The 15,661-nt window shown below is 40.7% G+C and overlaps 2 protein-coding genes and 1 pseudogene across 3 annotated transcripts; all 3 read right to left on the reverse strand.

The window, feature by feature from the left end:
- Positions 1-6,902: 6,902 nt before the first annotated feature.
- On the reverse strand, positions 6,903-7,781 carry LOC149116638 (uncharacterized). Its single transcript, XM_089280002.1, has one exon. It carries the CDS (start codon positions 7,779-7,781, stop codon positions 6,903-6,905), a length of 879 nt encoding a protein of 292 aa, XP_089136128.1.
- A 2,329-nt stretch (positions 7,782-10,110) lies between these two features.
- LOC149116639 (uncharacterized) lies at positions 10,111-13,948 on the reverse strand (annotated as a pseudogene). Its single transcript, XR_016205427.1, has 10 exons — positions 13,874-13,948; positions 13,301-13,568; positions 13,016-13,163; positions 12,490-12,653; positions 12,279-12,358; positions 11,936-12,146; positions 11,525-11,764; positions 11,330-11,404; positions 11,051-11,204; positions 10,111-10,869 (listed from the first exon to the last, which is right to left on the reverse strand). The product of XR_016205427.1 is annotated as an uncharacterized LOC149116639 (transcript).
- Positions 13,949-14,218: 270 nt separating this feature from the next.
- Positions 14,219-15,343, reverse strand: LOC110057449 (uncharacterized). Its single transcript, XM_020764035.2, has one exon. It carries the CDS (start codon positions 14,933-14,935, stop codon positions 14,327-14,329), a length of 609 nt encoding a protein of 202 aa, XP_020619694.2. The 5' UTR covers positions 14,936-15,343; the 3' UTR covers positions 14,219-14,326.
- Between the last annotated feature and the right edge of the window lie 318 nt (positions 15,344-15,661).

Here is a 15,661-nt window from a genome sequence, read left to right on the forward strand (position 1 = left end):
ATAACGTCTATAACGCTATCTTAATTTCATCTGCACTTTGTACGTATGATTTTGTCTCTCAAACTGTTCTACTTTCATGAACAAATTTGTGTGCGATACACGTTTTCTACCCGAAAGGACCAAAACTAAAAACCCCCAAAAAAGACCGACAGGAAAAGGCTGCTAAATCCAAAAGCAATGACGGCTATTTCATTTAGAACCTTGCGACTCAGAAAGAAAAAGAAAAAAAATTCTACCTTTAAGCTCCACAACACACCTTTGCATTGCAGCCAGGGTTTCCTGAAATTCTTGTTCTCATTTTCTGTTCATTTCTTTCGATCACCTTATCTTGGATGCAAGGTCATGCTTTAGTTCTTTGTATTTCGTTACAGACACCGTCTTGTTTTTCGTGGTTTCCACTGAGCTGTAAATATAAACAAAAAAAGTGCATTTCTTTGAGCATAGGAATTAACGAGTTTTTTTTAACTCCAAGATATGATTATTTCATACAACAAAACATTTTCCTGTGAGGTACATTAGGTACAAACTTTTTGTCCATGTGATAAAATTACCTTTTATTTCACTGTTTGTTTTTTTTGTTCTTTGTTTTTCGTTTTTGCTTTCCACCATTAGATTTTGGCTGTGATAATTCACTGTTGTTCTTCATAGACATAAGGTAAGAGTGATTGAATTGGACTACTTACGTTTTGTAAGTGCTCAGCTTTCCTTTAAAGCTCGAGGATGAAGACTTCGCACTTCTCTTCACATTGTACTCTTCTGGAGTCTCTGATGCCAGAACACCGCTCACAAGGCTGTTGTTGAGGCAGTCGCAACGATCAACTGCTTGACCACAAAACATCGCGTAGAATGCCTATTGTTCTCGGGACATTTACTTGCAGTCGAATAAAAATTATAGGTCTGTAATATTAGCAGTGAAGCGTAAACAGGGACGCTCTGATTGGTCAAAGATCACGTACGCTTTCCTCCGAAGGGAATACTGCCTTAGCTCATTAACTTGTCAAGGCGGGGCTAAGAAACAAAGGCCTCGAAAGTTATTCTTTATTCTATTGTTTCCGATATCGCGTATTTCAAGCTGGCTATTTCAAGCGTTGGACTTGTAATGGATATTTGCATCCGATTTTTACCATAGGCCATTACATGTATCCGGGTTTTTCGTACCAACGTCTTTTCGTACCACCCATTTTCGTACCACCTACATACACGTTCGTACATGTTCGTACCACATAAACATACATTCCAAATAGCACAGATTTAGACTATCTGATAGTCTAAATGAGATTTTAGATGTATAGCATGGTTTTGGTGTGATTTCTTTACGTAAAGGATATCACAGAAGAAGTTCTGGAGAATAATTATCCACAGAATAACACTCTTATCTTCACACGAGCGAATTATTCTGTGACAAAAACTTCGAAGATTGTTGTCACACAATAACTCGTTCGCCTCTTCGAAATTTTTCAGTAATTGGCGATGTTTCCCTTACTTTATTCGCCTTGAAATCCCCTAAAACTTTGCAAGGAATAAAAAGAATTGTTTCTTTGCTAAAGATCTGGTCTTGAAAGCCGAGCTTCTCAAAAATATTTGACTGATGACACCAGTCTTCACGCTGTTGTTGTCACATAATAACTCTCTGGCCTCTTTGAAGTTTTTCAGTAATTGGCGATGCTTACCTTACTTTATTCGCCTTGAAATCCCCTAAAACTTTGCAAGGAATAAAAAAAATTGTTTCTTTGCTAAAGATCTGGGCTTGAAAGCCGAGTTTCTCAAAAAAATCTGACCGATTGACACGAGTCTTCACGCTGTTGTTGACAATAACTTGCTCGCCTCTTTGAAGTTTTTCAGTAATTGGCGATGTTTCCCTTACTTTATTCGCCTTGAAATCCCCTAAAACTTTGCTAGGAATAAAAATAATTGTTTCTTTGCTAAAGATCTGGTCTTGAAAGCCGAGTTTCTCAAAAAAATCTGACCGATTGACACGAGTCTTCACGCTGTTGTTGACAATAACTTGCTCGCCTCTTTGAAGTTTTTCAGTAATTGGCGATGTTTCCCTTACTTTATTCGCCTTGAAATCCCCTAAAACTTTGCTAGGAATAAAAATAATTGTTTCTTTGCTAAAGATCTGGTCTTGAAAGCCGAGTTTCTCAAAAAAATCTGACCGATTGACACGAGTCTTCACGCTGTTGTTGACAATAACTTGCTCGCCTCTTTGAAGTTTTTCAGTAATTGGCGATGTTTACCTTACTTTATTCGCCTTGAAATCCCCTAAAACTTTGCTAGGAATAAGAATAATTGTTTCTTTGCTAAAGATCTGGTCTTGAAAGCCGAGTTTCTCAAAAAAATCTGACCGATTGACACGAGTCTTCACGCTGTTGTTGTCACACAATAACTCGCTGGCCTCTTTGAAGTTTTTCAGTAATTGGCGATGTTTCCCTTACTTTATTCGCCTTGAAATCCCCTAAAACTTTGCTAGGAATAAAAATAATTGTTTCTTTGCTAAAGATCTGGTCTTGAAAGCCGAGTTTCTCAAAAAAATCTGACCGATTGACACGAGTCTTCACGCTGTTGTTGTCACACAATAACTCGCTGGCCTCTTTGAAGTTTTTCAGTAATTGGCGATGCTTACCTTACTTTATTCGCCTTGAATCCCCTAAAACTTTGCTAGGAATAAAAATAATTGTTTCTTTGCTAAAGATCTGGTCTGGAAAGCCGAGTTTCTCAAAAAAATCTGACCGATTGACACGAGTCTTCACGCTGTTGTTGTCACACAATAACTCGCTGGCCTCTTTGAAGTTTTTCAGTAATTGGCGATGTTTCCCTTACTTTATTCGCCTTGAAATCCCCTAAAACTTTGCTAGGAATAAAAATAATTGTTTCTTTGCTAAAGATCTGGTCTTGAAAGCCGAGTTTCTCAAAAAAATCTGACCGATTGACACGAGTCTTCACGCTGTTGTTGTCACACAATAACTCGCTGGCCTCTTTGAAGTTTTTCAGTAATTGGCGATGCTTACCTTACTTTATTCGCCTTGAATCCCCTAAAACTTTGCTAGGAATAAAAATAATTGTTTCTTTGCTAAAGATCTGGTCTTGAAAGCCGAGTTTCTCAAAAATATCTGACTGATGACACCAGTCTTCACGCTGTTGTTGTCACATAATAACTCGCTGGTGTAGTGATCGGGTAAGACGAAGGAAGACAAGTACAGTGTACACGCGTTCAGTCTAAGATGTAATTTACTGTAATCTCGTTCTTGGATGATCATGTTACATTGGTAGATTATTAAATCACGTGTATCAATGATGTAATCGCTACACTCCTTCTTCAGATCAGTTCCTTAAAATTCATGTATCCAATTCGTTCTTGGTTGTACTTAACATGCAGCTAATCAATGACTCAATCAATAAATAATAATTAATTGACATGCACCTAATCAATGAAATATATTCAATGCTGGTACCATAGTACCATAGTAATTAGAAATAATCACAGTCAATTGTCAGTAACGAAACAAGTGTTCAGTGTTCATAATCATTGTTGAAATCTGATCAATGTTTAAAGTCAATTCAATGTTCATTTGGCATAGTCCTTCAGGTGTCCATCAAATGTAGATTTGGTCTGTCGCTGTGATCTGCGCAGGGGTACGGTTTGGTTGGTAGGCGTTGCCTCAGTTGGCACTTGTCGAGTGACAATTCCTTGGGTGGCTATTGGTGCTGCCACTGGTGTTGTTTCCTGGGTGACAGCTGGTGGTACTACTGGTCTTACAGGGTTTGTTTTCTTGTCTCTTGCTGGGACGTAGGCTGTTCTGAGCAGCTTGAATTTGGATGCATCTCTGCATACTGTTTTCCCATCACTGGTTCTCCTAGCATGGATTGTGGAACCAATTACCTTTGTGGCAATGTAGATGTACGGTTTGAATGGGGTGTCTCCTTTGCGTTTCTTGTCGCGTTTCAGGAGAACGGCTTCTCCGGCTTTGAACTTGTGTTTCTTGGCTCTGTGTCTTCGGTCATGGTAAGACTTCAATTTCTCTTTGTATTTGCTGTCTCTTTTCCTGACTACTTTGTCCCTGCTGGCTCTCTCTGTTGGGTAGTGGTCAAGTCTGGTACGGATTGCTCGATTCATGAGGAGATCATATGGCACATTTCCTGTGGCTGGATGAGGTGTCTCTCGGTATGCTTGTAGCATGTCACAGGTTGCTTCATGGAGATCAATGCCTTCTGCGCGTGCTATAGCGGCTGTCTTGTTCATGAGCTTGTTGAAACCTTCCACCTGTCCCTGGGCTTTGGGATGTCGTGGCGTGATTTTCTTGTGCGTGAACCCCATTTCTGCTGCAAATTCTTTAAAGTCTTCTGAGTTAAACGGAGGTCCATTGTCTGATTGGACTGTCTTGGGGACTCCGTGAGTGGCGAAGACTTTCTTTAACTTCTGCCGTACCGGCTTGATGGCTGTCGAGTAGACAAATTCAACCTCTGGGTATCTTGAGTATTGGTCAGCTATGACCAGTGCATACTCTTTGCTTGGGAATGGTCCACAGAAGTCGATTTCAATGGTTTCCCAAGGTCTCTGGCAGTTTTGTCATCTTGGCTGGTTCAGTATGCTGCGTGTTTGTTGCTATCTGGCAGTCAAAGCAAGTGCTCACAACGGTGTCAATGCGAGAGTTCATGGCGGGAAACCAGTACTTTCGGCGTAGCATTTGTTTAGTCTTGCTGATACCTAAGTGTCCTTGCTTGTGGGCTATCTGGATAATCTTGTCTCTCAGTGATTCAGGGGGGATGATTCTGTCCATTCTCAGGATCAGTCCTTCTGCCATGTATAGCTCTGCTCTCAGGTCAAAGTATGGCTTGAGGTCTGGATCAGTCTTGGTCCATTTGCCTGTTTGCATGGCCGCAGCGAGCTTTGTAAGCTGTTTGTCTTTTGCGGTTTCTTCTTTGATTCTGTCCAGAACTACAGCGTGCTCTGATTGGACAGTGGCGATGACATATTTCTCAAGACGGTCATTCCCTGTCTCCGGCAGTGGGTGTCTGGACATGTAGTCAGTCATGTTGGTTTTACCCGGGATGTGAATCATTTCGAAGTCGAGGTTCTGCATTTTCAAGGCCAGTCTTTCAATGCGTGGTGGCAGTTTAGCTGTTGGGTTGTTGAAGAGTGGAAGCAGTGGCTTGTGGTCCGTTGCTAACTGGAACTTTGGTGCGCCAAGCAGGTACATCTGGAGCCTGGTTGTAGTGAATTCGGCTGCCAGTGCTTCTCTCTCGATTTGAGAGTACCTCTTCTCTGTGTCAGTTAAGGTCCGGCTCACATAGTGTACTGGTTGGAATCCTTTACCAGTCTTCTGAAACAGACCTCCTCCTAATCCTTCTGGGCTTCCGTCACAGATGACAAGTGTTTCGTGTTCTGAATGGTACGGGATTAGGACTGGGGCTGCTGTGATGGCGGCTTTCAGGTCCTTGAAGGCTGTTTCTTGTTCTGTCGACCACTCAAACTTTGCGTTGATTTTCGTGAGCTTTCTCAGTGGTTTGCACCGGCTGGAGAAGTTCCTGATGTACCTGGATAGGTAGGCTACCATTTGGAGAAAAGAGACTAATTCCTCTTTGGATGCTGGTGGAGCACAGTTTTGGACCGCTTGAATCTTGGTTGGACTTGGTTTAAGACGTTCTTGTGTAAACAAGTGTCCGTGGAAGTCGATGGACGCTTTTCCAAATTCGCACTTTTCACGTCGCAGGGTCAGGTTGTGATCCTCCAATCTCTGTAGCAGTTGCGCGAGAGATTTGTTGTGCTCATCCCAGTCTCTACCACTGATCATAATGTCGTCAGGGTTATTGAGAACCTTTGGGATGCCTGATATGATCTTGCTTATTTCTGCATCGAACAGATCTTGGCTGTTTACTCCGCCAAAGGCCAGACGTTTGTACCTGTAGTTGCCCCATGGAGTGGAGAAGGTCATGGTTTTTCGTGATTCGGGGTCGAGGCAGAACTGGTGGTAGCCATGGTTAAGGTCAAGTTTACTGAAGATCTTACAGTCTCTGAATACTGTTACAAAGTCCTCTGTGATTGGGGCTTGGACGTTGCGTGTGCGGAGCATTGATTTGTTCAGGAGACGGAGGTCCAGGCTAACTCTGATGTCTTTAGGGTTCTTGGGCTTTGGTTGCACGACGATTGGTGAGCACCAGGTGATTGCTTCGTGGTCAGGGACTTTCTCCATGATGTCATTTTTGATAAACTCTTCAATTCTGTCTTGGAGGGGTTCAATGAGATGGTATGGGACGCGTCTAGGTTTCTGGGCAATTGGTATGGCGTCTTCTTTCATAGGTAGATGAATTTGTATCTCTTGGCCATCTCTTGTTGCCTTGCCAACACCTTGCAAACGATTCTTGTACCGATTTAGGATTTTCTCTAGCTCAGGATTCTCATTTTCGATTTTCTTCACGGCTTTGTTTGGTTCTTTTAATCCGCCTGTTTCATCGATCTTTAGCATTCCAAGTTCATCTAAGTTGGGTCTTCCCAGTAGAGGTAGCGAGTCAATCTTTCCTTGGACTACCACGATTGTTGCTTCTGTTTCTCTCGTCTGGTTTTCGATTTTCACAGTACATTCTCCCATGATTGGCAGGTCATGGGTGAGTGCTTTTAATTTGATTTTCGATTCTTCAAGTGCCATTTCCGGTCTTTCTGTTTGCAGTTTTCGGAACTGATATTCATCCATTATGTTGGTGTCCGTGCCGGTATCTGGCTCGACTGTGGTTTCAATGCCGTTGATGAGGATGGTGCAGGTCTTCTGAATGCTTTGGCTGGCTTTGTGTATCTTTAGGTGGTGGATGAAACAATCATCGCTCGAAGTGTCGCTGGAATCCGACTTCCGGTCGATTTCCTCGTGACCTGACACTTGGTGGATTTTTCCATTTCGATTGTTTGATCTTCAATGATTTCGTCGTCCTCGCTGATCGCGTCTTGTTCGAGAATCTTTTGGATAGCGAGTTTGCTGTGGACGAAAGCCTTTCTTCTCTTGAGGGTTGCTTTTGCAGACGTTTGCGTAATGATTTCGTTTTCCACATGCGGTGCAAGTGGCGCCGATCGCCGGGCATTTCTGTGTGTGTTTACGCCCACATCGACCACATGGTTTTTGAGTTGGCATTTCTTCGATGCGTTTAACATCTTTTTCTTCGTGGGAAATCTTTTCCATTTCGGACGCTTGCTGGTTGGTCTCTTCGTCAATAGCGGCTTCATCCAGAATTTCTCGAAGACTCCAGCCTTGTCGAATGGCTTTAACCCGAATTCTTCTATTACGCATTGTTTTTATTAAGTGGTCTCGGATGGCGTCGTTTTCATCGTGATATTCGCATTTCTTGGCGATTTCTCGTACACGAGCGAAGTATTTGGCGAGTGATTCGTCTTCTTCTTGCTGTAGATTTCCAAGTTGAAATCTCGCGTAATCTTTATTTTTCTTTGGGAGGAAATGCTTGTCCAACTTTCGAATGAATTTCGTGTATTCGTCCGCGGGCGGATCTGTACTTTCGACATCTGGTAGAGAGTCTTCGAGATCGGCGATATCGCGTCCGCCGTAGATGATTAGACCATCCTTTTTCAACTCCGGGTCTTGAATGCCGAAAAAACGGAATTGACGTTCAATATCCTTCTTCCATTTATCCCATCTGTTGGCGGTGTTAGTGGGATCGCGGTCGATGACGAAGGGTGTAATATTGAGCTGTCTGTTTGTAACAGTGATGTTTTGCTGTGCCGGTTGTGCTTGGGCTTGTGGAGCGGTGCTACTGCTCGGTGGAGCCGAAGCATTTTCCATTTTCTATCTGCGTTTTGTTTCTTCGCTTCTTTTTCTTATATCCCGTCCTCGTCGCCAATGTAGTGATCGGGTAAGACGAAGGAAGACAAGTACAGTGTACACGCGTTCAGTCTAAGATGTAATTTACTGTAATCTCATTCTTGGATGATCATGTTACATTGGTAGATTATTAAATCACTTGTATCAATGATGTAATCGCTACAGCTGGCCTCTTCTTTAGTAGGCCAAAGGTAAAATTCTCATTGGTTAGTCATGAGGGAGGCCGAAAAGCCTCCCGAAAATGTCGACTAAAATGTTAGTCAACATGTCCTTTGGGGTTCAAAGCTTCCAGAAGCTTTTTACCCCAAAGGGCATTTTGTCGCTTTAAAGGCGGTGGAGGTGGTGGTGGTGGTGATTCAGGATCATCCATTTCTAACCTGAGAAGTTTAGAAAATGGCAAATATGGTACATTTTCACTAATCCGTATGGGAGCAGGGGCGTCCAATAAGTTCAGAGCATGCGCAATTCGTAGCCATTTTGTTTTGCGTCTTATCGACAAAATGGGTTCATATTTTTGTTTTGGTGTTTACATTTTTTAAAAAGAAGGTTAGCACAGAAAATAACTGTTTTTTGCGCGAGCTCGCTGGTAGGTTGTGTTGCATGATGCGTCCTGCTTTGTTACGTTAATTTGTTTGCACTTGAAAGCTACCCAGTGATTGGTGCATTTCGATCCTGCGGCATGTCTTTGTCTTATCGCGTTTACTATAAGTATCCTCGTTTCCACCAGTAAGAATCAATTTGGTCGATTTTCACAAGATGGAGAAACGTTGTCGTCCACCACAGGGCTTTTATAAGAGTCTTGAAACTACCGAGCTATCCAGACCCCGAATGTGTGGTAGAAAGCCTGAAGTTCTCGGAGTCTTTGATGCTGAGCGGATCATCGCTAAAAAGATTTGTCAAGGAAAGCCTCTGTTCATGATCAAGTGGCAGGGATACTGTTCCAGCCAGAACACTTGGGAACCAAAGACTCACCTGCCGCCTGAGCTGATCGAGGCATTTGAAAATCCGGATCCTGATCCAGTTTGCGTAGAAGAAGCTGGAGAGAGAATTGACCTCGTGTTTGAAAGAGGGATGAAAGTTCCTCTTCAATACGAAGAATCGCTCGAGATTCGCCATGACGTGGTTCGCTTCCTTTTCCCAAGCCTTCCAGTGGAGATCCAGGCAGCATCGACCGATATTAGTGACGAGGAGCTTAACGACGCTGGCCTAGCAACATACGTGGAACGCACGATTAACGCCAATGGGAACCGGTGCCGTATCGTGCAGCTGACTTTCCGCCTGTTGCTGTCAAAGTCGCCTTCGTTTTACAATGAAGGCAAGAAGTTGTGCCGTCCAGTAGAGCGACTTCGCGTGGTGTTCAGAAAGAAATACCTGGCAAATACTCTTTGAGTGGGCCAGTGGGACACCAACAAAAACGGCTTCTTTAGAAGCCACCAAATAAACTAAAGTCATGATCAACATGAGTTGTAAGGAATTAATCCCTTTTGTCTTGGTACTTTTGATTCCAAAGAAAACTGCTCTTATAAGCAAAATTTACTTTAAAAACACACCCAGCAAAGCTCTGTTTAGCCTGGGTGTATTTTTTCCCGCCATGGACCCCGCCATGCGTACCATTACTTTGGGCCGGCGATATAATGTAGCAGCGTTTCATTATGCCACGTTCATGCGCATCTCGTAATTTAAGATGGCTTCCTTCGTATCGCCTGTTGCAAGGGAAGAGCAAAGGCTATAATTGAGGTAATTTCTTGTTTCGTAAACATATTTGCTGTATCCGAGGTCAAACAATAATTCAGGATTTCTCGTTTCACAAAAATATCAGCTGTATTCTGTGGTCAAACAATGATTATTTTTTGTTTCATAAACATATTTGCTGTATTCTGTGGTCAAACAATAACTCAGAAGTTCTTGTTTCATAAAAATGTTTGCTGTATTCTAAGGTCAAACAATTATTATAATTTCGTTTTTCAGAAACATATGTGCTATATGCTGAGGTCAAACAATAAGAATTTCTTGTTTGATAAACATATTTGCTGTATTCTGAAGTCAAACAATAATAATTTCTTGTTTGATAAACATATTTGCTGTATTCTGAGGTCAAACAATAAGAATTTCTCGTTTCATGAACATGTCTGCTGTATTCTGAGGTCAAACAATAAGAATTTCTCGTTTCATGAACATGTCTGCTGTGTTCTGAGGTCAAACAATAACAACTTGTTTTATAAAAATGTTTGCTGTATCTTAAATGGGAAAGTAGTTGGAAAAGTGATTAGGTGAGTGAGCAATGTCTTACTTTGCCTAGTAATCAAATTTAATCGATCTTGACTACTTGTTACAAAAGAATATTATTTCTTCAAGAATATTTTCAACCTCTTTTTATTAATATAGCTACGATTGTACATTAAGATTGTTCTTGCCTCAAACATATCGTAAGTGTTTGAAGTTAAGCTTAATGTCACTTCTTGTTTCTAAAGTGTTGTATTTACAGCATATCTTTCATAATACCTATTTCTTGCTTTAAAACTTGAATTGCTGTACAATAATAATTATTTGTTTGTTCAAAAAATTTTCCCCTTAAAACTTAAATTTGTGTTTGATCTTTTCCAGGGTTATTAGTTAGTTTGACCTTAGATTGTCTATCTCAGTTATCTTAGAAATAAGATCAGGTTTCCTTGGTTTTTTGGGAAGACTAGGTTTATGTCCTATGAGTTCGTTAAGGAGTTGAATGAGATCACCAATTTTCAGCTTTTTCAACTCATCCACTGACTGGGTAATGGTCTTCTTCTGAGGATCTTCAGTGGCATTAGGGGTTGTCAGGACATCTTCTCTTGGTTTTTCTACAGCTGAAATCCGAGGCACTTTCTTTGCCGATTCTTGCTTGCCTCCATCACACCAGAAATTTGTGTCTCTTTTACATAGCTGCGGGACTGTTGTTGACAACATTTTAGAGCTTCCTGGCGCTTTTCAACAAGCAGGAGACTAGTACATGCATCCCATCTGTTTATCTTCCGATGGAAGAACCGCCTGAAATCATCATTCTTTTTCTCAACTCCTGATAAAAGAAGGGAAGAAATGCAGGTAAGAGGTTTATTTTTTCTCGACCCCTCATAAAGATAAGAGGCACACATTGTTAAGTTAGTTGATATATCTCTCTCTCTTAAGAATTTACTCTCTCCGGTCATTAGTGTCTGTTTATACGTGATAAAGTTTTACTTTATTGCAAAAAATGTTACCTTGACCACTGAAATACTTAAGTGAACCATGGTTTCTTATCATTGTGGGGACGTGATAAACGAGGATGTGAATGTATGGGGTGATGATTGTCTCATTTGTGTAGCCGGGTCCACTTCCTGCCATCCTTGCCAGAGAGCTACCCCATCTTCTAGCCTGTGTGAAGAAAACAAGATAAGTGAATGTCTGTTCGTGCAGAAATAATGTCTCTGCAATTTATGAGCATGTGGTTATTTTCTTGGATTTATCTATTTATTTAAATTTATTTATTTATTACAGACCTTATCTTGTATTTCATCAACCTCATTATCAGTGTGGGCATCTTTGTTGATTAGGTCCAGTATCTCCTGGAAACCCTGAAAATATTAAAGAAGATTCCCAAGTAAGATCAGGACTAATATATCAACCAACAAAGCCCAGAGCAAAAGTTTTCTTCCTTAAACATGCTTTGCATTAGAAATGACATTTTTACTCACTGTCCACAGTTTTTGAACAACTGGTGCCCTTTCTGGTGGTAGCAATTTTGAAAAGTTGCAGGGAAGTTTTCTCAGGAGTAACCGCTTCTCTCCACCCAGCAGAGATGTCCATTCCACTTTCCTTGCTGATTCCTTCGGTCTCCATACATTGAGGGTAATTCCTAGTGAGCGCATTGTGGTTAAAAGTGCATCTAAGTGGATGGGCTTTCTTGCTGATGGGGCTTTATCTTTGTTTTCAGCCTGATTTGGTAAGAGGTAATTCATTAGTAAGATGAAACTGTTGATACATGTGCTATGGTGTTAGTAACTGTCAGTTCATATGTCAGTTAATTATGGTAGGGCAATCAAAATATAACATACATAAACCTTTTTCAAAGCAAAATTTGTTAAGAGAATAAATATTGATTCTACCTCATCCCAATCTAAAACTTCGAGGATTAGGCCTGTTTCCAGTCGATCCATCACACGTAGCATAAGGTGAAGCTCATCAATAATGATGTTGTCGAGGGGTATCTTGAATAATGGCTGATGTTGGCATCCAGGTTGCTTAAACCAATCTGGACCCAGCGTCCTTTTCATGTTCAATGACTGGTAATAAGAGAATGGAACATCCATGTTGCATCTAAAGTTGAAGACCAATAGAACAGAAACTTAAGGAAGATCAGAATTTTACAAAACATGTTGAAACCTCAAATATTAAAAAAGGGTATGCAATCAGTTAATTATCAAGAAACAAGATAGTTCTGAATAGTACCTGTCTTTTTTATGGATCAAGCACCAGATGCATGAATTGTTGGAGATGGCCCCCTTCATTCCCATTGAAAGAAGTAGAAACTGTTGGAATGATAATAATAATGCAATAAACCACCAAGCTCAATGTCATCCAGTACACAGTACACAGTACACAGTCCTGGAAACTTTGCAGTTTTTTTATGTAATCATCAAGTCATAGACATTGTACTTACTTTGTAATCACCCCCCAAGAAGAACTGCAGTTTTACTTTCTTTCCATTCATTACAACAAATCCATCGTCGATTAGCTTATTGACAGTTGATGTCACATTTGCCAATCCATTTCTCAGGTTTTTATAGTCTTCAGAGGTTTTCATTACAGCAATAGTGTGGTTGCCTGTAAAAAGCACAATACATGTAAGGGGGGAGTAGAAATACTTGACCTAAGTTGGTTGAAATGTTTAACTTCAGACTTTTTCAACATGTTCATTAGAATCGAACAACATTGGCAATTAGTCATGAGATGTATAGAAACAAAAACAGATAACTTGTGAGTACACTGTAGTTTTATCAATTAGGGATCTCAATTTTAAAAAACGCTGTTCTGCTATTCATAAATAAATGCATGTATATTGTGGGAGGAAAAAAACAAGTAAACTACATACTCCGCTCTACATTTATGTATTGAGCACTGTTTTACGAAAATCAAATTTTACACTTTAAATGCATGTGTATGTATGTATGTATGCGTGTATTTACCTGCACTAGAGAGTACATTTTGACCTTCATCCAAGATAGAAAAGGAGCACACAAATAAATTGCTGGAATGAGACATTCTTGCACCATCACCAGATATTTTCACTTTCACTGTTGGGCTTTGGTCTTCTGGTTGGTTGGTCTTCTTCAGCTAGAGCAAAATGTAACAGAGTGTGAAATGATTTCTTTTGGACTTGTTCAACTTATAGTTTATTTGCTGTGGCTCCCATAAGCTAACACACTGTGCAACCATAAGCTTAATTAAATTGTGTAACTTGTTTTACTTACATGTTTTTCAATTTGTTGCTTCAGTAGGTCCTCAAGTGGTAACTCAGCTCCTGGTTGGTCCCCTGGTGCTTTTCTTATGTTCCAACTAGAGTCTATGGTGCCTTGACAATTCCCTGTACCAAGTAGGATCTAGGCAGTGTCTGGTTCTGCTGAGTCAGCTCATGGTAAGCCTCCCATGAAATGGAAAACTTGTCCATTATAAAAAGTATTCCCCTGATTTTCTCCTTTTCAGTTTCGGGCAACTTCTCATATGCATGCATTTTCTTCTCTAAAGGGAAATAACAATTTTGATGACATTATTTCTTGAAACAACGTTTAACCATCAAGTACCTAACCCAACATAAGTGTATTTTTTTGTGCTGAAGACTTGGAAGTGTTTATGTTTTGTTATTCTTCGTGTTCATAGAGACAAGACATTATTATTATTATTATTATTGTTGTTATTATTATTCTTATTATAAATATTATTATTATTATTATTAAACGCACAAAGCAGGGCTGTTCTGAAAACCACTTTTGTGACTCAGAAGGCACCCTGTTTAAAGATAATTTTTGTTAGAAAGGTCTCCCTACCTTTGGAACTATCTCCTTGCTTTGAATGGTCTTCGTTTTGTACACGTATGTCAGGAACGGCTCCACTAATGGGCAGGTTTTCTTTCTCAGGACCATCTGCCAAGAAAGTGAAAAGAGGACAGTTATCTTTTGCTCTCGTGAAGTACTCTATTACAGTATATTGGTGTTTGAAGTTTAGTTACCTGTTGGAATACCCTTTAAATTGATGTCATGAGTCTGTCCGGTTTTATCCCGGAGCTTCAAGGACTCGGGCATTAACCCATATGTTTCTCCGAACCAGAGTGCATCTTTGGCTTTCCTTCTGCAAAGAAATAACAAAGGGCAATATGATCCTATGTATACAACCATAGGTAGCTATGTTCTTAGGTCTTGTCATAATTTGTGTGAAGGCTTTCCCTAGGTATTGTTTACAATAGTTGTTTACGATAGTTAAAGCACTTGATTAAAGTTTACTCACTGTATTTGTGTCAATTGCCTGTATTGCTGCTTCTTTCCCACTTCTGTGTAGTCATTTCCAGAGTGGGCTAGTCTTTGCCGCATCTTATTGTAGAGATCGGCCGCCTTTTCCTCCACAGTCTCGCGAAGGTTGCTATTCTCTTCTATGAGGTGAGCCAAGACGTCTTTTGGTGATTCCGCGATCTCCTCCAGTTTCACTCCCAGCTTAATCCACGTCTCCGCTCGCATCTCTTTCCGTTTCGTCGTGCTTTTGACGTGTTGCGTCTTTCTCCAAAACCGCCTGATGCTTTCGGCCAACGCTTTTCCTACGCGCTCTCCAGCAGATTCTGTCAATCGATAGCCAAGAGGCAGAATACTTAATTGCAGAAGCGCAAACACTGTGTTCGGCTGTCCACAAACTTCTCTCCATCTCCAAAGAGCTTTGCCATTCAGTTGAAATTGAAATATGCCATTGCTTTCATTGACGAACGGAGGTACTATGTTCATCAGCAGGGGATGGATCGGGGTTTCGAAGAGCTCTGAAAAGAGCTCCCGATCACTTACGATTTCGCTTTCCATGTTCATTGAGCAACAGGTTTTCGAATGAATCAGCTGCGCCGACAGCATACTTTTGAAATTCGCGGTAATGAATATTTCAGTTACAGTCAAGTGGTTTTCTTGAATGGGTATTGTTTAGTTTTGACAGCTATTGTTATACAGACGTGTGCTTAAGACAATAGCTCTTCCATCGAAGACGCGCCATTTTCAAATGCAACTCCAACAAGAAGTTTTCAAACTCAAAAAGCTACAGGTTCCTGTGGACCAATTTTCAAATTTGAAACAGGTTTTGTTTCAGTAAAAAGCCATCTTTCATTTGCCGTGCGTGAAAATTAGGAAGGCCGGTTTAGATGGTCTGAAAATTGCTTCTGAAAACAGTCCCCATACAAAAAATGGCCAATTTTTGCCCATTTTCAAGAGCAAAAAGCTACTCCTTATACCTCATATATCAACTTACTTAACGGCTTAAATTGAAGATTCAACCTTCTTCAAAAAGCCGCGCGTGAAAGTTGAAGTTTTAACTCCTGGAAACCAGAACAGTAAGTTTTATCAACGCTATTGGGCCAATTTGGACCCTTTCTTCTCTTAATCAGGGCATTTCACGACACGCAAACATTCAAATTTGCCGCTTCGCCAGTCATGAATAATTAATAATGTCCAGGCATTCTACCTGATGATTCGCATCTGTTGGGGCAATCGATGAGCGTGTGCCCATCCGATAACCCACAAACCATACGTTTTCTTAATCATGTGTCCCCCATTATGAAGAGAATCTTTCTTGGCATGGAAACTTAA

This window comes from Orbicella faveolata, unplaced genomic scaffold, assembly GCF_042242905.1.
Source record: "Orbicella faveolata isolate gen_17 unplaced genomic scaffold, um_ofav_v1 contig_12, whole genome shotgun sequence".
NCBI lineage: Eukaryota > Metazoa > Cnidaria > Anthozoa > Scleractinia > Merulinidae > Orbicella > Orbicella faveolata.

Bases quoted from the DNA above. Each gene is read 5' to 3' on its own strand.
- LOC149116638 (XM_089280002.1), bottom strand. From the start codon at position 7,781: ATGGAAAATGCTTCGGCTCCACCGAGCAGTAGCACCGCTCCACAAGCC.
- LOC110057449 (XM_020764035.2), bottom strand. From the start codon at position 14,935: ATGCTGTCGGCGCAGCTGATTCATTCGAAAACCTGTTGCTCAATGAAC.